The sequence below is a fragment of the Solea solea genome, chromosome 1 (genome assembly GCF_958295425.1).
Source record: "Solea solea chromosome 1, fSolSol10.1, whole genome shotgun sequence".
Lineage (NCBI taxonomy): Eukaryota > Metazoa > Chordata > Actinopteri > Pleuronectiformes > Soleidae > Solea > Solea solea.
The window spans coordinates 40,121,401-40,144,357 of record NC_081134.1 but is presented as its reverse complement, the minus strand read 5'-3'; the positions used below and the strand labels follow the sequence as shown (position 1 = coordinate 40,144,357).

At 41.2% G+C, this 22,957-nt stretch overlaps 1 protein-coding gene across 3 annotated transcripts in view; it reads left to right on the top strand.

The window, feature by feature from the left end:
- The window catches only part of LOC131469942 (golgin subfamily A member 6-like protein 22), a 103,870-nt gene that overhangs the window by 54,914 nt on the left and 25,999 nt on the right, over positions 1 to 22,957 (top strand). For all 3 annotated transcript variants that reach the window (XM_058645412.1, XM_058645403.1, XM_058645419.1), the window contains exons 13-22: positions 804 to 905; positions 1,189 to 1,265; positions 1,521 to 1,665; positions 3,147 to 3,384; positions 8,712 to 8,796; positions 11,271 to 11,382; positions 19,961 to 20,070; positions 20,195 to 20,269; positions 21,141 to 21,234; positions 21,328 to 21,368. In XM_058645412.1, the coding sequence (XP_058501395.1) occupies positions 804 to 905; positions 1,189 to 1,265; positions 1,521 to 1,665; positions 3,147 to 3,384; positions 8,712 to 8,796; positions 11,271 to 11,382; positions 19,961 to 20,070; positions 20,195 to 20,269; positions 21,141 to 21,234; positions 21,328 to 21,368 (1,079 nt within the window). The remainder of the gene's footprint in view (positions 1 to 803; positions 906 to 1,188; positions 1,266 to 1,520; positions 1,666 to 3,146; positions 3,385 to 8,711; positions 8,797 to 11,270; positions 11,383 to 19,960; positions 20,071 to 20,194; positions 20,270 to 21,140; positions 21,235 to 21,327; positions 21,369 to 22,957) is intronic.

Here is a 22,957-nt window from a genome sequence, read left to right as displayed (position 1 = left end):
GGCTGTTGAAGAATGGCTGTATCTCAGGCCCTTTATTACACTAGCTAATGACTTTGATTGTGAGGTGCCTATCAAGAGGTTAGGAGCTCTTATGGAGCTTCACATCCTGCTAATTCTCTACCTCCTGCCATTGTTGAGCCCAGCTTACCCTAAAGTCACCAAAGCTTTTATTCCCTGTGTGTCAGGAAATATAAATTAAAATACAAATAACATAATTAAAACAAAAGAATATAACATGTATGTACAAGTTATATAGATTCATATTGAGCTCAAATGGAATGTGTTAATGTTATCTATATTGTAGTCCATTCCATTCGTGTTCTGACTATAACATAAAGATTGCTTCCATCTACTTTTGAATTACTGATATAATTTGAATAATTTGCCTTTATGAAGGACAGTAGTTAATGGACTGTGATTGAAGGTAGTGATACATTAAGCAGTTTTTTTTTGCCTTCTCAGAATAACATCCAGTTGATAGTGTTGATCTCATTGTGTTGGGGTTTTAGAAGATCAAGGTTATGTGTCTCTGTGCTCTGCGATGCAACAAATCAATACACAAATGAGTGTAATACATAATGATGTGTTTTCTTAATGGCACATCAATGTCATTTGTCATTTATTAGTAAACCAAAATCCATGTAATCTGCTGAGATGCCGTTCGTTTCAGAGGCGCCCATTCGTGACCTAGGTTTATTAAGAGTCATTTTAATTTCAGTTAGCTTGTGATTGACTAAAATCAGCCAAGGGTATTTTTAATATTTATATATATATATATTTTTTTGCTCTCTCTTTGCTGATAGAAGCGAGTGTTGGAATGTGACCTACGGCTACATCAACAGAGTCATTCTCATTCCGATGAGGAATATTTCAGCCTGCAAAGACACAGGCAGCAGCTACAGAAGGTAAGGTCACAGACTGTCGTCCTTGCATATTAAGATTACACTTTCCCACTTACATTTTGTGCATATCATTACACAAAACCATAGATAGCATTTTCTCAAGTGTATGTACAGAGTGAGAAATTGCGTTTTTTTTAAAATACTAGTACTCACAAATTGTGTTGAATGCTATGGCTTATGTTTGAAGCTAGTCTTACAATTAAACGAGTATTAAGTTTATGTTCATTTATGGTGTTTTTTTTTTTTGCTGTGTTTGATTGCGTGCTGGTGTGCTTCTGTGTTCCAGCGCTGTACTGAGCAGGCTGAGCGCATTGCGGTGTGTGAAAAGGCTATTCTTCAGATGAAGTCAGAGCTGGAGAGACAGTAATAACAGAGTCTATAAAACTCTCATTCTCCTCTGCTGATCCCAGTTCCTGTCATTGTCTCTCCCGTCATGCCCCTCCCATCTGCCTCCACCACCTACTCTCGCTCATTCTCTTAACAGTCTGCTTACTAAAAGAAACACAGTAGCATAGTTGTGTGTTATATGTTGCATAGAAACTTTAGAGTGATGTATTTTAAGTGGGCTAATCAAAATGTTTTCACTCAGCTAGTCCGTCTTCGCTGTCCTTCCCACAGAACCGAGGAAAATGCAGTCCTGAAGCAAAGTGTTGCACATTCTCAGCGCGCGCACCTGAGCGATCGCAGCCAACTGGAAAAGGAAGTGACACATCTGAAAAACGAAGTCAAGCGGTTAGAGCTGGAGCTGGCAGACACCCAAAATGTATCAAAGTAATGCACATCTGCTGACCTGTCCTCTAATTCAGGGAGATTGTGTTATTTTGACCTTTTCTCCTTCTACATTTGAATTCAGCAGCCTTGTCCATATTGTCCTTAAAAATGTTGTCTCTGCACACATCGCAGACTGAGCACATGAGCTGGAGAGTCAAGGCACCACCAATCCACCTGGTGATTTTTCTTTTTTTACTGCGATTGTGTGGCAGAAACAAATTGCCGCACCATTAATTAAAGCACCAAACAGTACCAAGGCTGGTGAAATTGACTCCAATTAAGAGCTCAATGGGACACTAAATATTCAAATTACTCAAAGTGGCGACTGTATCCTGGCAGAGTGCCAACATTGCTGGCAGTCATAGACACATCACACGTGTGTGTGTGTGTGTGTGTGTGTGTGTGTGGCTGTAAGTGGGAACATTTGATTTTACACATTAATTGTTTGTCCTATGGCACATACAAGTGATACAAATGTCATGCTTACTGCGATCACATGTGTGCGCACACACATCCCTCCCAAGCACACGAACATACACACAAGGAAACCTTAGTGTACTGTATAGAGTCATATAACGTCCTCTTGCTGTCAGGTCATTCTTTCATGCCTACTTCCCCGTGGAATATCACATAATGAGTCTGTCATGTACGGAGGACACATGTATCGATGGCTACATCTACATTTGCCACATGCATTATGCATGTACACATTAATCTTTATTATGCACAAATTTGCACAAATGCTTTGTCATACGTACACTGTTGCTGAATACAGAGATAATGTCAGGGGCATTTATTTAAAGGAAACTGAGCTCGAGCGTGTAAACAATATAACTTTTTCAAATCATTAGCCCATGTTTTCCACAGACACGTGCACTCAGACCTTGGCGTTGTTCTGACGATCCGGTGAACCAGTCACAAGAAGACAACTCTTAATGCACACGTGTCCTTTCTCAGGACACAATTAAGGGCACAAGGAGCACCTTTGTTCAAGCCACATTCACTATGTCACCCAAGTGACATTTCTGCATGCCATGCAATACTTTAAAAGTACATTTTTTTGCTTGCATTAACAGTAAATTTCACTAAAAGAGTCAATTTAACACCAATTTCCATTATGACCAAATAGTCTTTTAGTTTTAATTAATACTGAGAGTTGCATTCAACTCTTTTTCTGTTCAAATGCAACTAAATTTAATAGTGTGTTGTGTTAAATGTTTTATTGTTATAATACAACAGGACTAATCAGGACTGGTGTTAAATTGACTTTTAGTGTCAACTCTACAACGTTTACTGTGTAAAAACAAATGCAAGTGTGGTAGCAAGATCAAATAACAAGTCGTCCCTCAAGACACATTTTCGGCTCGTTCTGATATGTGAATTCCCTTCTAAATACAGTAGTCAAGGAGCAGACCTGATGTGAAAAGTTGCTCATGTGTTGCTCGTCTTTGGCCTTTTTTATTTGTGCTGCAGATACGTGTGACACTCCTCAGGCAGTCAGAGGAGGAGCTGGAGGAGGCCCGGCAGGAGGCTGCAAGAGGGAGCAGGGAGGCGGACGTACAGAGAGCCGAGGTGCAGAGGCTTCAGGAGAAGTTACAGAAGGAGGAGGAGAAGATGAGAAGTGCCTCCAGAGAGAAACAGAGCCTGAACGCTTGCGTCAGGCGGCTGAGCCAAGAGCTGGATGAGCTACACGGCAAATACCAAGTGACAGGTAGCAATCAGTCAAAAAGAAAATCCATCAGCTACTTGTTTTATCTGTCCATTTGTCCATCAGCAAATACCATGTACACATATACAGTATTCACCGATCAGCCTCAACAATATAAAACAGCTAACTGGTTCAGAGCAGTGGAGTTTGTTTACCCTGTTGTAAAATCACTTCATTTTATTTTGATTTTTTTTTTCCTGTAATGTTATTTGAACTCATTTTGAACTTTAATAATTATCCTTTAACAGTAATTATCTATGACTTCATGGCTTGATCATACCCAACATTGTAACCAGTCACCTGTTTCATTGTTGTGGCTGATCAGAGCTGTATATTGTGCTTTGCCTCTCAGGCAGCTAGGACCAGCTACACTGCTGTTGCCCTGTCCTGCTCAAATTACCCAGCACTGGCACAGCGATGTGGTGATTTGGTTGCTGGCTGTCTGCACACAAAGTTTCCTCCGAGACACACACTCAGGTTGTGCATAGCCATTCTACCCAGGACACTGCATGGTCAGCCTAAACAAAACCATTCAAATATTATCCTTAAATTTAACCAGTTCCTCAGAAATTAGGTTATTCCTCATAGGACCAGGTTTTGGTGACAATGAGGACTACTGGTCCTGACAAGTTCAGTGTTTATGCCAGAAAGGGTCCTACAGATGTAACAAATACAATAGCACACACACACATGCACACACTCTGTAGATTGAGGTTTGATTTAATGGGGTACTGGTTTAGCTGTATGGTAATGATCTGCTCTGTGTGTGTGTGTGTCCAACAGTGTCCTTTGTAGTAGTGTTTCAGTGCAGGAATGGTGATGGCCGGGTCTCTCTGGGCACAGAAATGTCTCATTAAGAATTAACGTACACATCTACGGTCACGCCAGGCAAACACCTCACATACACACGCACACGGCCATTTCTCTTGACTCCCACTGCTTTAATTAGCACATACACACTTGTTCTCTGAGGTGCAAACACACACACACACACACACACACACACACAATCACCTATTGTCCGCAGAGAGATGAATCTGAGGTCTCTCTCTGTGGCAGACAGTGGCTGGCTTGCTCTGTGAATACTGCTCATTAACAAGATAGAAACAGAAGGACAACGCTGTGTAGCTTGGCCTTTGACTGTGATCAAAACGCATTCCCTCAACTCCACGCTCGACACAAAACCACATATTATTCAGCTTTTACCTTCAGCAAATACAATCCAGCAACATTGAGCAGATCGTAATGACTTAAGAAGAATGAAGATGCATTATTATAACAAAGAGGGCATTGTTTACCTGGATACAGCAGTGGCCTGAATAGACTGGGTGAGGAGTCAGTTTGAAAAATTACTGCCATGAACAAAAGGCCTTTTCATTAACATGAAGCCCTTGTCAAGGTTCTCTCTGTATTTTGTAAACATTGCCATGAATGGTGATGATTCTTTTGTTGCTTGTTAACAGCAGTTCTGGCCGAGGATGGAGTGGATTTTAAAAACAGGAGTACTGTACGCAAAAAGGTTTAAAATGCCCGCAGAAGTAGACACACAAAATAAGGTTATATGTTATTTTACGTACTAACCTGTCATATTATTTGTCCGTCTTCACCATTCTGTAAAATTACAGAATTATTCATCTGGCAAATTAAAAATGCATTGAAATATCACCATGGTTGCAGCCAGTAGCAGCAGGAAAACAATAAGCATGCAAGTCCCATATAGTTTTTCCTATGTTGATATATTAGTTGTTATACAATTGACTTATTTATTTATTTTTTCTGTCATTTTGTTTGTTTGATGGCATGGAACTGGTAATATGTTGAATCCCACAGTTAACTGGGAATATACAAAACTGTAGTTGGGATGTGATGGGTAAGACAGAAGGAATGTCAAAATAGGACAGAAACAGAGGATAGGAGGATGAGTTGAGAACCCAGGAGATGTCACATGGATGAGATTGAAGTGTCTGAAGGCAGCTGAATTCAATCAAACTGTGTCAGGAGACAATTCAGAGACGGGAAAGAAGGGGGTGATTAAAAAAAAAAAAGCGAGAGAAAAAAGTCCTTAAATATGGTGTACGACTCAATGCGTCATATTCTGTCACACTTTGACAGCATGCTAGATATCCTGTTTCTCACACAATAGTGAGGAAATCGTACGGCGCTTAATATGGCGCTTAGGGTACGCCAGTGTGTGCCGTACAGTGTCGGGCAAACAGCACATTGATCAAGATAACATCGCATTCTTTTTATATGTATATGTTTTAGACTGTTAAACAGATTGACTTGTCTTAAAAGAGAACAAAAAGTAGAGAAAGCTTGTGTTTTATGTTATAAATTGTGGTTATTGTTCAGTTAAAGTAACATTTTCCTCACTCTCAAAATCGAGCATGTTCAAAATATTTAAATGTGACGGATAGTGTCGTCTTCCATGTTAAATAAGATGAGTTGTCACGCGGGCCATAATGTGAAATAAATGGGATACTGTGTGACAACAAATGAAATAACAGCATAAACAAAAACACAATATCCATATTTCCACACTCCCACAAAAACAGAAATGTGATATTACCCGCCCTCTGTGCTGCTGATGTGCATCTGCCTAAAGATGATGAAATCATTATTGCTCGCATGAGTATGTGCATGCGCATGTGTGTGTGTGTGTTTGTGCGTGTGCTGCTATTCACCCTGGATCCCTGGACACACACGTGCACAGGCCTCTCTCCTCCAATTCACCTCTATTACTAGCTATAATCCCATTTCACACTCTATCGATCCCCAAAACTGTTGTTCACCGGAACCAGCAGCAAACACTGGCATTTCTCCCCATCATTTCACCACCATTGTTCTTTATTGCACAAAGAAGCCCCCCCTTTGTCTCAGAGCAAACTCAGCCCCACTGAAATATGAATTATAAATGTATGGCTAATAAAAGAGAAGGGGGGGGAGAGAGAGAGAGAGAGAGAGAGAGGGAGAGAAAGAAAGGGAGAGATAGAGAGAAGTGGTTGGTAGAAACATCAGAGAAAATGACTCCTTTACAAGAGTCTATTGATCAGTTTCTATCAAAGGGGGATGTCAGACATGAGATTACCTGGCAGTTTGAGCATTAGGTGCCGTGTGTTATAGCCCCGGGCCCTTGTACCGCTGCCATAGGATTGTAAATAAAGCGAAGAGGAGAGTGCAAGAGGGGAATGTGTTGGGGTGGATGTGTGTATGAGTTTAACTTTCTGTGTGTGCACGTTGGTCTTTGTGAGTTTTTTTTCCCACTGTTGTGTGCATATGATTTGTGTTTGTTTGTCTTTTTTGTCTTGTGATGTATTTGTGTGCATGGCGGTTGTGCAGCTGTGTACCTGCACCTTTTGGCTTATACCCAAAAGCAGTGTTGCAAGCCCATGAAACTTCATAAAGAGAGAGAAAGAGTCTTGAGAGGCTTTGGGACGCCTCTCGGGAGCACCTTAGCCTGCTACGAATCCACCAACAAAGCCAAAGGAAGCCCCTATGAAGACTTATGAAGCTTTTATGAGGGCCGGGCAGGGCCCAGCCTAGCCAAGCACCGATTCAGGGTTAGCTGGGTTTTCATCCTTCTCATGTTAAAGGTTAGGTGCAAGAGCGGCATAATCTGACTCCAGATCTGTGATTAGATGGCTGATGCTGTATGATGGGGCTTTGAAGCTTGTATGAAGGCAGAGAGTGGGAGGCACCAAGAGTTAGATTATGGATTAATGTCACATCCTAAGTTTAAAAGGGTCAAGAAAGTCAAGGAGTGGGTGAGATACGCAAGATCTTGGATTGTGGACTAAAGTCATAACTGAACTCATAAAGCCTCTAAAATCAGCTTGTAACAGACACCAAACATCATAATGTAGGATGTCTTTTGGTTACTGAGAAGTGTAGAGAAATCGAGGTTCGTATGTGGATCCTTGTCCAGTGTTTGTGTAAAATATCGAAGAGTTTGTGTAAACAGTCCGTACACACGGCTGCTATCTGTGGCCTCCCCTGGTCGGAGGTGTCACTGAGGTCACCTCGCAACTAATGCCTTGAATGAGAATTTGATCCCGACCTCAAGTTTTCACATCTCTACCTTTATTGATTATTTGGAGTCATAACAAACTTTCACCTTGAGTTTTGGAAAAAAACAAAAACAACCCAAGGTAGAGTGCATACATGCGCACACACACACACACACACACTGGGATAAATGTTAATGCATCACTGAATATTTTTGCAGTTCCAGCTAACACATTGCTTTTTTTGTCGGACTTCACTTTAAATGGTTTGGATCGTACAAAACCATGAATTAATCATGGTTTCATTAAATGCAGATGCTCCTTTTCAGAATCTCTTTCTCTTTCTGGTGTTGGTTTTTACCTTCCGCCGCCTTCTCAACATGTCCCACCGCTCCCATCACAGCGTGGTGCGTGGCCTTAAAAGCATTACAGCAATACACTAAACATTTTTCTGTTTCTATTTCACACACTCGAAATACGCATCCACACCCACAAAGTCAAGGTCCATCCTCGAAATATTCAGCGCACACACCTTCTCAATATTCACTAGCCTTGGCCACCGATGGCTGACAGTTTATGTTATATTCAATGAATACTGAATTTTAGTGAAAAGGTTGAAGAAACATTGACTCACAAAACAGCACGCAGAACAAAAAGGGGGGCTAAAACAGCAAAATCAAAAATTGGAAATTCAAAGTGTAAAGGGTCTGCAAACGCAAATGTAACCAAGAAAACCTGACTAGTGGTTTATTATTCATCCGTTCGATGTGCTAAACTACTAAGTGTAGGACAATGGGGTTTTATTGCATGTGGACGGAAGAGACAGTTGAAAGGGGAACGTGATTGAGGATCTACAGAGTATGAGCCGAAGTGGCCTGCTCAAGGTAAAGAGTGCCATCTATTGACGAGGTCTGGGAGCTCTTCCTCTGCATCTCAACAAAAGGGCTGCTGCTCCATCCATCCAAGTGTAATCACTGCATTACTTGCACTCCTTCCTCCTCGGCCTCTGAAACGCATTCAGTGCCTCTTCTGTGGTGGAGGTTGTTGTTTTGGCGATTCAGATTTCCCCCCCCACTCGTGCCGAACTTCCCGAGAATCAACAACCGCATCAGTGTATGCATGTTTTGTAAATCACTACATTTGCCTTGGTCTGCTGTACTGTAGAAACATATCCCTCATGTTGCATGTTTACGCTTTTGAAATAAAAATGAAAACTCAACTAACTCTGTCATATGTGCAGTTTGAATGAGGTCCACTCTGTGATGACTGAAGTAAACTGTTGCTTTTTCTCACACTTCCTCTCTCTCTGTGTCTCTCCTGCTCCAGTGGAGGATTTGGCAGCCCGGGCAGAGGAAGTGAGGCGGATGGAGGGAAGCCTGAGCGAGGGAAAGCAAGCAGAGGAGAAAATAAGGTAAGAAGGAAGAGAGGGAGAGAAGCTTCCTCTCTTATCCCTTTCCCCATTGTCCCAAGGGTGAGCTCAGTAATCAAAAACATTTAGATGTTTTATGTGCGGCATACAGTAGGCTGTTAAACTCAACATGTGTTGAACAGAACACCCCTGAACTCTTAATACATATATTGCTTAAATGAGTGCACAAAAACAAAATAGGCAACGTGTGGCTTTCTCAGACATTAAATTGTTATTGTGAAGAATTTTAATAGCCCAGCACGTCGACTGAATAACGGCCGGCAGCGTCTGTTTTATCAAAATACCAAAATGCACTCGGTCATGTTAGATGTTAGGTCGCCGAGTTCAGAGTTCAGAGGTGAGACCCCTGGTTGACCCCCGTGTGTCACCAGAGCTGCGGTGATGACATCAGCAAGCATGTATCACCCAGTCGAGTGTGTGTTTGTGTGTTTCTGTTTGTGCGCGCATAGCTGCGGTTGTGGCTTTGGCTTCGGCATGACCTCACTGCAACGGTCTCTCCGTCTCAGGGAGTTTCTTGGTTAAGGCGAGCCGTGGAACATTTTCCCTCGTCAACCGACAATTTAAAACTCGGCATGGAGACTTTATAGGTTACTTTCTGAATTATTGCATTTTATTACATTTCAAACCAATTTTAGGTACTGGATGGTAAAACAATCGCTGTGTCTGCATATTACATCCATTTGCAGAATCAAGCTGTTTACTGTTAGCCCAGTATTATCTAATAACTGCAAAGACATGAAAGGTTTTTAAGCAACAACACCATACTAATGGCTTCCATCTGTGCTGTGGGAAATCCCCTCCTTACTCCACAGGACGCCTCCTCGCTTTCTTCCCTTTCTTTCTCCCACTCTGTTCATCCTATCATGTGTTCTCTCTGTGGACCAATCTATCAGGCATTGTCTTTCCATTTTGTTTTGGCTGTTCTAAATCTGCCTCAGATTTTTTTTTTTACACCAACACCGTCTTATTCTTCGAGTATCAGTCTTAACTACTACTGCTGTTTTAATCTGTATTGAGCAACAAAAAGACTAAAATGTCTTTTTTTATATCATATATTTAAGAATTTTTATGGTGAATCCTACCTCTGACTTTTTTTTTTATTTAAAAAAAAAAATCAAAAACAGTGAGTCCATCTGGAAATCTTTTGTTTTATGTCGGCATCCATCTCTCACACTCCTCATTTTCCTTCTTCTACTCAGCGTTGTCTAATAAAGACATAAAGATAACAAACGACTCTAAAACCCCTCACTTGAGCTGAAGTTATTTGTCAATTTGTCAAAAATGCTTTAGAATTTTTTTTTTTATAGCAACAGGTTAATCATGTTAGTCAGATTTCAAGTAAAATGGTAAACTTTGAGCAGATTGCACCATGATAATAATAATAACTATTCACATTTGCATCCTTAAAAAAGTAGGATCAACAGTTCAGATAAACCTTTTCTTTTTTTACATTAAATGGTCAAAATGATCAACTGTAAAAATAATACTGCATATATGGAGAGAGGGAAATATTTAACTGCATTATTTAGTTTGTGTTTTTTGAAGTGTCACTTTAATGATAAAATAAAAACTTGGAGTCAAATGTTGACTCTCTACCGTCTTTCCTGTCGTTCCCTTTTTTCCTGCAGAATAATAAAGGTTACTTTCCCCCAAACTTTTACCTTTGAAAGGCATGAATATTATTTTTTACTTTTTGTGCCGTTCTTGTTATTTGTCATTTTTATATGTGCTTTTTTTCGAGGTGTGTGTCAAGCGTGAGGTTGGTCTCTGTGTGTGTGTCTGTGTGTGTGTGTGTACACGTGTGTGGATGGTGTTGAGGCTCACTGAGCGGCCGAAGCGCGGCTGTGGAGGGAGGTTTGTGGAAATGGTAATCATTTGTCGTATTGATCCTGCCGTAGCCAGGGCAGCTGGCACACACAAACTCTCTCGCACGCGTTGTATACACACACGCACACACACTAACAGACTCACACACACACACAGGCACCACAGTTGCGTGGCAGGAATAGACCCTTTCATATTGATCCCCTTCACATTCCCTTAGCTCGACTGCCATGCACACACACACACACACACACACACACACACACACGCAGCTTTCTCACATATCCACACATAATCTACATTGAAAACGCCAACAAGTCTGAATTTTCCAGAAGCTTAATTGTGTTTTGTTTTTGGAACATTTTTGGTAATAATGATGATTATCACGTGTTGTATTATTCGTTCTAATTTTTGATTACATTTATGTAAATGTTATTAATAATCAAGAGACTGAAATCCAATCAAGATGATAGCTGATGAGAGCTAGATTATAGGATTATAGAGAGATGACTGGTATATTTTTTATGAAATGATTTATTAACTAAGAATTAAAACTGAATTTGAATAACAACCTTATTTAAGTATGTTTTTTTTCTCCGTAAGAATCTCTCCATCTTTGTGTGTGCTGGCAGGTCAGTGGCTATGAAGCTGGAGACTGAGGTGGCAGAGCTGAGGAAGAGCCTTCAACAGGCTGTCAATCAGAAACTCAAGGCAGAGAGAGACAAACAAGATGCACAGGACCAGGTAAATAAATACACAGCAGACCTTGTCAAATAATGTGTTTCTATTGCCTTGGCATTGCACAAGTAATGTGTTTGTCATTTGAAATATCCCTGTACACACAAAAAAGCTATACCAATTTCACAATTTCCATCATGTCTATTATCATGGATAATAATGTGAGTGTTTACTACATCTGCTAATTAGCATATTGATCTTTTTAGATGGATAAATATTTTCAGCCATCTCTTCTCCCCTCCAGTGTCCTCCAAACTCCTCTCTCCTTCCTTTCTCTTCCTTTCTCCTTCACCGCCCCCACCCCCCTACCTTTTTGATGATTAGTGGCATATATCCGGTGCTACAGCCTGGATTATCTTGTCCAGGAGAGGGAGGGGTGTGTATGTGGGACCTAAACCTGGCAAGGTGATTTGGAGCATTAATTCCTGGGAGTAATATTCCCTGATATTCCCTAATGTTCTGGCTGGGAGTGTTGGGGAATCTCTGGGGAGAGCAGTTGTCAGAGCTGAGCTGCTGCTGTACAAAGGCAGAATGGATAATTAAGGGTAAAGCCAGGATGGGGAGGTGATGTTCATTTAGATTCGACAAACTTTGAATTCCTTCTAAAGCTTGCACGCACCATGGTGCACTCGGATCTTGATTTTTGCATTTTTTTCTTCCAATGTCTCCTTAAAGTTTCTCTGTTTTTTTCTTTTCTGCTTTTTGTTTCTTTCTTTATTTCTCCCTCTCAGATCCCCTTATCTCTTTTTGTCTTCTCTCCTCTTTTTTTTTTTACTCATGTGTTACCCAAGAGGAAGACAGACTTATTCCCTGAGCTCATTTTATACAGCCTATTAAAGGCGGGATTGTTGCACCTTTACTCTGCTTCACCTTTCTGTACAAAAGGTACATTCAAGGAATGGAGGCTGAAGTCGTGGCAGAGTTACGATGGGTCTTCTTAAAGGCAATACAGTCGGATCCCAGCACGTCTCTCTTTTCTTTTTCTTCTGTCTGTCCTTGTGAATGATGAGGCCCACATGGCATGGCTCTCCATTTGTTCTGACTTTCCTGCCTTAGGCCATTTGACTGGTCAGTCAGTAGACAAGCAAGTCTTTGTCATGAGTTCTTCGTCTTTCTCTGAACTTCTCTTCAAATCTCTCCGTCTCTGCCTTTGCCACCCCTGAATTTGGTCTCATGAACAGATATTCATCTTTTCACTGACACCTGTTATTAGGGCCCATGACGGAGGTGGGAAGCCGCTCTCTACAGATATTGTTTTCGAGGCATACTGAGCGAGGTAATGGAGAAATGTCTGCCATACATCAGACAGTACATGGTGATTGGCCTTCATGCTTTAATGAACTTACTATGTGGAATTCACCAATGAACTCGGTTAGTCAGGCTTTCACCTGAGGCACAATGTTCAAACTTAGAGAGCCTTTAAATTACTTTTTTTTGCAATAGTCGGTGTGCATAAAGGCTGAGTTGCTGTGGTTTACTAGAGACAGAATGCCCAAATATGGTTATATGCATTTGAGTTTTTCAGTATTAAAGACGACATACACCCTGTGATGGACTGGCGATCTGTCCAGGGTTTACTCTGCCTTTCGCCCCGTGTGTCAGCTGGGATTGGCTCCAGCTGCCCCGCAAACCTAATGTGGAGAATAAAGCAGGAGACAATGAAAAGACCATATGCATCACATTGTATTGGATTAATGGCCATAATGGTGCAAGATTATGTTCTGCAAAGGTCCTCCTCTCTAACATCAGTCACTATTTTTATTCTCTTCTTAGAATCCCTCCCAGCGTGCGTATAATACACCTGTTCATTTACTGAAACCCGATTGTTGGACTCAGTAGGGCTGAAAAAAAAGAAAAAGAAAACTATAAATCCTTCTTTGTTCTGGTAGAGACTTAAAGATAAGTGCTCAATGATGATCGTAATTGCTGGTCTATAATTATCTAAGGAAATGTGTTGTGGAAAAGACAGACGGTAACAAAAGACCCGTTTGAGAAGAATGGAGAGAGTAACGGTAATGTGCATGGGTATGAGTACACTTCTACTCATTTACAGTCCGTCTAAATTTGCAGTTGCTGTTGCACTTATCCGCACGTCCGTGTATTTGTGTAGTCGCAGAGTCAGACTAGATCCTTCACCAATCCCCCCCCCCCCCCCCCCCCCCCGCATCAAACTGTTTTCCATCATCTCAACAACAGATGAGCTTTCCAATGAATTTGTCTACATTCTGTTTAAACACCGGTGTGATGGCCATTTTGACTATGACTCCTTCATTAGGTCCTGATCTCTGTTATTGACTAGCAGAAGATGAATTATCCGCTGGTGAAAAAAAAATCAAAGGGTTTGAAATGGTAAATGGTACACTACAGTGGCCTATAGAGGAAATCTATATTATAAATTGCCTCAGTGCACAGTAGCTGAACCTCAGATAGCTCTGTCTTTGCGGTGGGTATGTCTTTGTATGCAGTGTGTGTGTGTGTGTGTGTGTGTGTGTGCTGAATGAAACCAAAACATGTTTGGGTTTTGTGGGGTTCTACTTAGTGTCTCTACTCTGATATGGAGACAAATATTTGCATATTTATGGTGGTAAACTTTGTGACTGCATGTGTGCGTGCACACACACACACACACACACACTCACACTCTTGTATTTCTGTCCATTTTAAGACTTGCATTGACTTCCATTCATTTGGACAGTCTACCCAAAGCCTTATCCCAAACCTTAACCATAACCAGTTAATGCCTAACCCTAATCACACTTCAAATATTAGCCCTAACTCAACCAGTTCCACAGAAATCAGATTCTGCCATATTAGGACCAGGTCTTTCGTCACCATGAGGACTACTGGTTCTGACGAGGTCAGTGTTTATGCTAGAAAATGTCCTAAATAGGTAACAAATACAAGCACACACACAAACACACGCAGACAAAAACACTTCTCTCATGTCTGTCCCTCTGCATGAGTCCAGTTCAAATACAAGTCATGGTAAACATGTAGGCATGTTTTTGTGACTGATCAGATCATCTCTTCTCTTTTTTCCTCTCTCTCTCCATCACACAAACACACACACACACAATCACAGTCATTAGTGTGTTTACCTCCGCTTCTTTTTAGCATGGAGCGATAGATTTCAAACATTTTTAATGAGAATTTGTGGGGAAGTTTTCAAAAAGCAAAAGTTTATCAGTGTGTAGTCGTCTCTAAACTTCTTAGTTGCCCCTAAATCGTGATGTCATCCTATAGAAATGCAATTAGACAATGGCTTTTAATCATGGAGTCAGTGGGGTGCCTAAGACTGCTCCTTGCATAGACATCATTGATCAAGACACAGAATCACAAACAGCATCACAACACTTTTTTTTGTGCCGCACAGAAGTTGGACATGAAATAAAGATGTTTCCTACATCTTTACTTTTGCAACAGTGACGGGCGGTAATTTAGCTGCCTAATATCACCGCCATCTAATCATTTTCCTGCGAGACGCAAAAATGTACATCTTTAGCTGTAAGTAGCTGTGTGGGTGAGCGGACTTATCTGTTCATTGATCTCACTCATTATACCTGATTGAAGCCCCAGGCCTGCCCTAATTAGCTTAAAATGACCCCACACTAGACCCCCGTTTTTTACGCACACACACCGGTGCAGGTTTGATGTTGGAGAAATGAGGACAGATAAATGAAGCTCATTTGTTTAGTTGATGAGTCAAGGAAAAAAATGGACCAATTCTCAGGCTGTTTAATCATGGAATAGACTTTGTATTTACTTTGCCTGTGTGTGTGTGTGTGTGTGCGCACAATGTGTGTCCCCATGTCCCATCACGCTCGAACACAGCTCATTAAGTTACAGAGATGTAATTCATTTGAGAGATGAGATGGACAGACAAAGTAACAAAGTTTTTTGTTTTTTTTTCTTTCCTCCTCATATTAACTCGATAACTTTCTGTGTCCCTCTTGGCTTCATACGCCGTCTTCCTTCACAAAGAAAGATGCTGTGTCCAGGACGGTGGCGGGGCCACATAAGGCATGATGAATTTGATTTAAAAAAGCAAAAGAAGAGGAAATTATGAAACAGGCACGTAAAGGTTGTTGGGTTTTTCCTTTATCCGTTTGTGCCATGCAAATCAATCACACAAAGGAAATATTATTCTGTAATATTAATGCCTCTCACTGAGACATATTGTTTGCATGTTGCTTTTTTATGAAGGTGTTTTCAAAAAAAATAAGCAAGAAAAAAAGCAATCTTTTTTTCCCCTGAACTCTCTCGGCTCTATCGGCATATCACTAAACAACAGAATAACAACTTAAATGTTTTGTACGCTGCTGCAGCACAGTCACCTCAACAACTAAATATCTTGTCAGTTTGTAGTAGGAATCCCTCACAATCAGGTCACATTTAGATATTTCTTTTGTTGGAGGAGTTTCAGTTAAGTATGGTAGTAAAGTAGGACTGACTACGGATTAAAAGTAGAATTGGTGGACTAACACTATTGGCGTGTTTCCATTAGCTCGCCTCTCCTCGCATGGCTATTTTGCGTTTCCACTAGTACCTGGTACTTTTTTTTTTTAGTACCTGCTCTGGCGCGGGTTCCAAGCGAGCTGAGGCGACACTATGTGTGACTTCGCCAGACTGCCGGCCACTGATTGGTCAGAGGAAGAAGCATGAGCGCAACGTCCGACGCAAGAATCAAGCCAAACAATGCCGAACTGTAGATCAGTTAAAACGACTTAACAATCCTAAATACGTGGGTTAATCTCTTACAATTCCCTGGGAAATGTCTAAAATCTCAATATTTAATATTTTATGGAGGAAGTACTGAACAAAATTTTTGATTTAACTTATTCTAATGATTCAGTTACACTGAGAACAACTGCTTTACAAGTCACGAGTCACTCGTTTGTGTGTGTCGCGTGTAAAATGAAGTCACGGCAGCCGTGCAGTGATGACTCCGCCCACGTTGAGGAGGTACTATATTGTAATAGAAACACAACCTTAACTGTTCCGTGCTGGGGCGAGTCGAGCTGGAACCCGGAAACGCTAAATACACCAGACTCCTCTGTTAAATATTGAGATTTTAGACATGTCCCTGGTAATTGTTGGAGATTAACCCACATATTTAGGATTGTGAAGTCGTTTTAACTGATCTACAGTTTGGCATTGTTCGGCATGACTGTTTTAATTCTAAGGAGTTTTTAAGTGTTATCTATAAGCAAACTTCCTTACAAAAACATTGCCATAATGAAATACATATAAAAAGGTCGTTCAAAGGACATGGAAGTTTGCAGCATTGGGAATCTCTCTAAATTTAGATTTAGTAGCAGTGACAGCTCCTGACATTCAGTGATATGACCGACCGAAAAAAAAATACATAGCCTCGGTTCCTTCAACATGTTAGATATACATATAGATTTAAAGGATACATTTTACTGTCAATGGGAGAAATTTAATTTCATCTTGCTGGGAAATGGTTAAAAAGCATCTGCTGCAGCCTGGTAATATAGCAGTGTGCATGCAGGCTAGATGCAAGATAGGGGACTTCAATAATGGCAGCCAGTGATAAACAACCCAGCAGCATGCGTAGGAGAGTGTGTGATGAAAGGGCTCAGGGAAAAGAAGTCCGGCCATGCAGGAGCAGATGAAGGTAATTAAAGAAGCCATCATCAGCATCATTAATATGCTAGATCTGCTGTGGCCCACTGACTAGTCTAATGGAGAACATGTCATCATCGTCACCATTAGGGAGAGTCAGACACACATAAACACACACGGTCTTAATGTTGGGTCACGCCATGATTATCACCATTAAACCCAGAGTGAGAAGACCTGCTTAGGAAACGTCGTTCTCCCCTGCCATCGTACGCACACACACACACACACACACACACACACACACACGCACACATGCACACACACACGCTTGGATCTTTAATTCAAACCCTGTGAGTGATAAGTATGCATATTTAAGTGATGTCAGGCCTGTTGGGTCTTTTAATTAGACAGAATGAATGAATGTTTTATAAAAACGTGTTTAACAATAAATGTGTTCATTAATTTGATGAGAGGATGTGCTCTGATGAGCTGAGTGGAACAGAGTAATGGCTCAAACTCGGCTTCGCCGGTTTGATGGTGATGGTAGAAACACCCAGACTGCTTTTGATTCCCCCCCCCACCCCCTCATCGTTATGTTCTCTTTTTTACCCAGAAAAAGTTCACTTTGAATTATGTTTATCCCACAGGGTTGGACAGTTTGATCTGTTTTAGTGCAAACGCACATTTGTCCTGTTCAGCTAATGTGCAACATGATCCCAGTCTGCAGTTCCATGGAGAATAAAAAAAAAAGAAAAAAAGATGGAAAATCCATTAAGTGCACAAGTCCTCCCAACTTTGTTTTTTTTCTGTCTGCAGGTATGCTTTGTGGTTTGTCACAAAAGTAAATTCAGATAGAAAAGTTGGGGGGGGGGGGAATAAGAAGAAAACAGAGTATTACTCCACAAAGTCCATCTTGTAGCCATTGTAACCAAAAAAGTGTGTGCTGTGGCCTGGACAACTCTGCCTTATTCTGATAAAATAAACTATCAAAATGATAAATACCGTTGAAGCAGCTGTAAGGATTCCACATCCTTCAGCAGCAGCCGCTCGCCAGTAAACTCATATTTTCTTGCGCGGACCTGAAAGGACCACTGGTTTTGCGAAACTTGTGTCCCAAATGCATTCTGTTGCCCCTTTTAGCCCCCATCATCTGCTAAAATATTTGTGCAACAAAACCAATCTAAATGTTAAGCAGGTATGCTACTTTACTTCCCCCCCCACCACCTCCACCACCTGCTGCAATCGCACCTCCTTGTCCTTTTTTTCTCTAAATGTCCCCATTTCTCTTTCTCTCTCTCTCTCTCTCTCTCTCTCTCTCTCTCTCCCCCCCCACTCACTCACATTCTCCCCCCCCTCTTTCTCACACACCCTTTCACTGCCTCCCTTGTCACAACATCAGGCCCGTGCTGTGATTTACATCCCTACACCAGCCAAGCCAGTCAGACAGTCAGGGGGGGAGATGTTAATGTGAGACCACAGGTAATTACTGTCATTACAGCATGCCACATATCCTGTCATGGTGTGAATGTGCTTGTACATGCCCGTGCATGTGGAGGTGTGTGCAGACACAACGTGAGTCGAGGTGTTTTTTTGTTTTTTTTTCCAGAGCTTTTAATGGTTTGATACAATTTTTTTTGTAGATAATTAATATTGGTGTATCAGCCTGTGGTTTTAGCCAATAAGTGCTTCACATGAAGATGCATCAAGGCATTAAACAACTTGGATGAAATCACAAACAACAGGGGATTCGCTGTATTTATTCTCTTGTTGGTAAAATTTAATTACAATTGATAGCCTGACTCGCTTGACTCCTCGGAATCGAATGATTTGCTTGATATGATTCCATTGTCCCCACTGTTTATTCGTCACCGCTGTTTCTGCTGAACTGCAGCCGTTCCTTAATCAAATGGAATTAAAATGTAATTTGTCAACATGTTATGAAATTTTAATTATTGATAATGTGTCACTGTCATCACCACATCTTTCTGTTTGCCTCAGATAAAGTCGCTCCATCGTTTCGTAATATTGTGACAGATCAGATGTGGACCAAGCTACTTCTAACACTTGAAATAAACAAAAAAAATAATATATATATATCTTCAAATATTTTTTATATAAATGAAATTCATATGATGTTGAAAATATACATAGACACATATGCAGGGATGCCATGATTTATCTCCCATAGCAGTTGATATTTTGACATTTTAGATTAATCAAATGACATTTTTGGAGACATAAATCATTGCCCACATATGAGAAACTTTTTCATGTTTGCCCAAGTCTTTGTTGGTTGATGGTATGGTATATCAAGGTGTTTCCATGGCGATAAGGGAAATGTGTCAGGTTCCCCAGAGTTTAGGGCTGGAGAGGTCCTGACTGATAAGCATGGGGGGGGGGGGGGGAATCAGCAGTTTGGTGTGCCATGGCATCCCTGTTTTCACGACCGTCTCCTCCTCCTCTGTTCAGACTTCTGGCTGATTCTGCTCATTCCCCACCCTTCATTTTTTGTCTTTAAGCACCTGCCTAATACATCACCCGGCTATTTATACCTGTGTCAGCAAATGCCGCCTATTTCAGCCCCAGTTATTCCCCATTTACCAAATGTTTTTCTCGTGTCGCCATGGTGCCTCTCTATATCTTCTTTGCCTCCAATCCAAGCCACGACTTTTCACATACAATTTAAACACCACACATGCTGCCTAGTCCTAATAAAGCAAAACATCATTTTGGAAGTTCTGGTTGAATTACCACTGTAACAATAAGTTTTGCATTTATGGTGGAAGTGCCTGTGTTTGTAAGGGAAACGGACTTAAAGCTCATCTTTAGTGGAAAGTAATAGTTTCCTCTAAAGGAAGCAATAAAACAAGGTGCAAAGGACTCAAGTACATATAAAGAAAATTAGGTTTAAAGAAAGGAATATACACATGCCATTTTATGTTGTAAATTGTAATATAACTGCTTGTGTTGTGATAGAGGATTTTAATGTATATTGCAGGTGGATAAACTGCGGTCAGATCTGGAGGGGACACGGTCTGACCATGCAAACCTTCGCCATGAGAGCCAGCTGGTCATGACCAACATCAACCATTGGATTACTGAACAAAAGTATGAATACACCTGTGACATGTTCTTGCTTCAGAAATCTTTGGTAACATTTGTAAGAAAGCGTACTTCTAATCTGGTGTTTTAAAATTCAGACCTCGGATAACTCGAGTCTATTTTCTTCCAGGGCTGCCAGTGAAAAACTCACTGCTCAGATGAAGGCCCAAAACAAACTGCAGCTCATTGTCACTAAAGAGAAAGAGTGAGTATTCATTTCAGCGGGTTTCATGCAAAGAGACACTGGTGGTTATCGTGCGCGTGTGTGTGTGTATTATGTGCATGTTTTGGAGTGTTTCAAGTGGACTCTCTGACCTGACAGTCTTTCTCCATGACTGTGTCATTGTGATTCATGCACACACACACACACACACACACGCACGTGCATGCACATGCACACACTGTCCGCACAGAGACATGGGCGTGACATATTCCTCTTTTCAGAGATCAAAGTGGTCTAGCCGTCTTCTGTCATCCCGCCCTCCTGCGGCGTTATACCTCCCTCAGCCCCTCCTAGCAGCACCACATCTGTCTCTGTCTGCTTTTTTTCCCCCTCTCTGGCTCTCTTAACTTACACACTGTGTGTGTGTATGTGTGTGTTTGTTCTCTGGTTGACCTGTAGCAGTAGTAAAAGTCTCCATACACCTGGAACATAGGCTACATGAAAGTCTGCTCTGCAGAATGTTTCCCCCATCACACTGTTACATACATTTCTACTTCTGTAATATAAACTGGTGTCATGTTATAGTTTATAGTAAAATCAACATGTTTTTTGTAATTATTCAGATGTATAACATGTTGTGACATTACAAAATACTAAAATTCGTATCCTCAAGAGTCAGCGGCTGCAAGAATATACCATTCCATTATACTGGACCATGATGTGCTAGTTAAAGACGGCTCTGAAAAGAAAAAACAAAGACGCCGCTGCAGTTGCCTGGTAGAATATTTTGTCTGCCATGTTAACAAGAGTCTCTTGATGATAATAGGCATCTGTCTTTTTCCGTGTCTGCCTCTCCATGTATATATTTTTTTCTCCGCTCAACTCTGTCTCTGTATCTCCCCGGCTTTGTCAGACATCTTCAGGAGGCTAATGACACATTGAAGGTGGAGGTAAAGAGACTGAAAGAAGTGGCGGATGTGAAGGAGAGAGACATGGAACGCTTCAAGGTGAACAAGTGCAGAGTGGAGAAGCAATGCAGTACAAATAGAAAGAGACGGGGATGACAAAAAGGTTTGTTTTCATTTTCTAATTGTTTGCAGGCCCACATGCGAGAGCGAGGCATCTGGCAAGATGAGAGAGCGTGAGTCATCTACACGTGTGTCTGTGTGCGAGTGCACATATGCATTGGTGTGCATCCACCAGCTGATCAGAGTTTAGCACTCACGCACAACAAAAGCGTTGCCCACCACGTTTCGCTCTTTCACACACAATCTATCCCGAACAAAGCTGATGATGATAATAACAGCAGGAGTGTCAAGTTGTGAATGAAACACCCCTTGGGCCCAAACACTTGTGTACGTCTGTGTGTGTGTGTGTGTGTGTGTGTGTGTGTGTGTGTGTGTGTATATGTTTTATGTCTCTTCTCCAATCTGAATACATTATTCATGCTGTGCCTTTAATAATGATTACACTCCAATCAAGGGCCTATCCTCTCCTGCCTGCCACCCCCATGGCTGTCAAATAGCATTCATCAATAGAGACGAGATATATTTATCATGTTCATTAAGACAATGAAAATGAATGTGGCACAGATGGGATTGGGTGTCGGATAGAAGTGAGAAAGGCGGGTGTATGGGTGTTTATGGAGTGGGGGACCTCCCTGCAGGAGTGCTCCCCAGTACCCCCAATGTGACCCCCCCCTCTGAGGTCACCCTCATTAACAACTTCCCCTCTTCCCTACCTCGCCCCGTGTTACACCCTCATGTTGCACCTCTCCCCTAACGAACCACCAGGCGCTGTTTCCAAAACGGATCAGATTTGTTTTGACTGGGGTAAATTTCCAATGCTATTCAAAGCTGTCAGTCATTTTAATGATATCATTAAGGGGCCACGACAGAAAGATGAATCGCTTTTCTTTGTCTTTCCTTCATAATTGCGAATGAGCCGGAGAGAGAGAGCGTGCGAGAGTGAGAGGCAGTTCATATAGACGTATGTATAAGAGGGCTTTTGATTGAGTGAATATAATAACATGGAATGAGATAAAAACAGTGAATGAAAGCCTCCTTCTTAGCGTCTTCCCTTTTCACTCTCTCCCATTTTCTTTATCTTCTTTATTATGAGAATTCCTAATTTATTTTATTTCATTATTGTACCCCCCCCCCCCACACACACACACACCTACCTGAAATGCCATATGTATGAAAATCATACATCTATATAACAACAGATGTGTCATGATATTTGCATAGCAGCCACATACAGTACACTCAGTGTATAAATCTCATTATTGACGGCAAAGGGGGGCATCTTCGCAACGTCTCTGCACTCGCTGTATCAGTGACAACAATCAACAGAGTGTGAAGGTTTTGTCATTAGATATGCCTTTATTAAAAAAATGTATTATGGTTACACAGACCGCTGTTAGTGTCGCGGCTTCACGTTGTGGATAGATTGGTAAGGTTAGCAGATAGGTAACTGAAAGGAGGGGATAGGAAAATAGATTAAAAAAAGGCTCAGAGATGCTCCTTATGTAACATTTGTAGTTTTTACTGGTTTCTTTCAGTTTTGCTGACGTACAACTGTACGACTTAGATCATAAAATTCTATCACAAGCTATAGTTGTATATCGTGACGTCCAAGAAAGTGTATGTAATGTAAATCCAAACAAATTGAATAGTTCTTCTGGATCTTTCATTATTGACATGTGATATGTGGAGTTTATCATTTAAA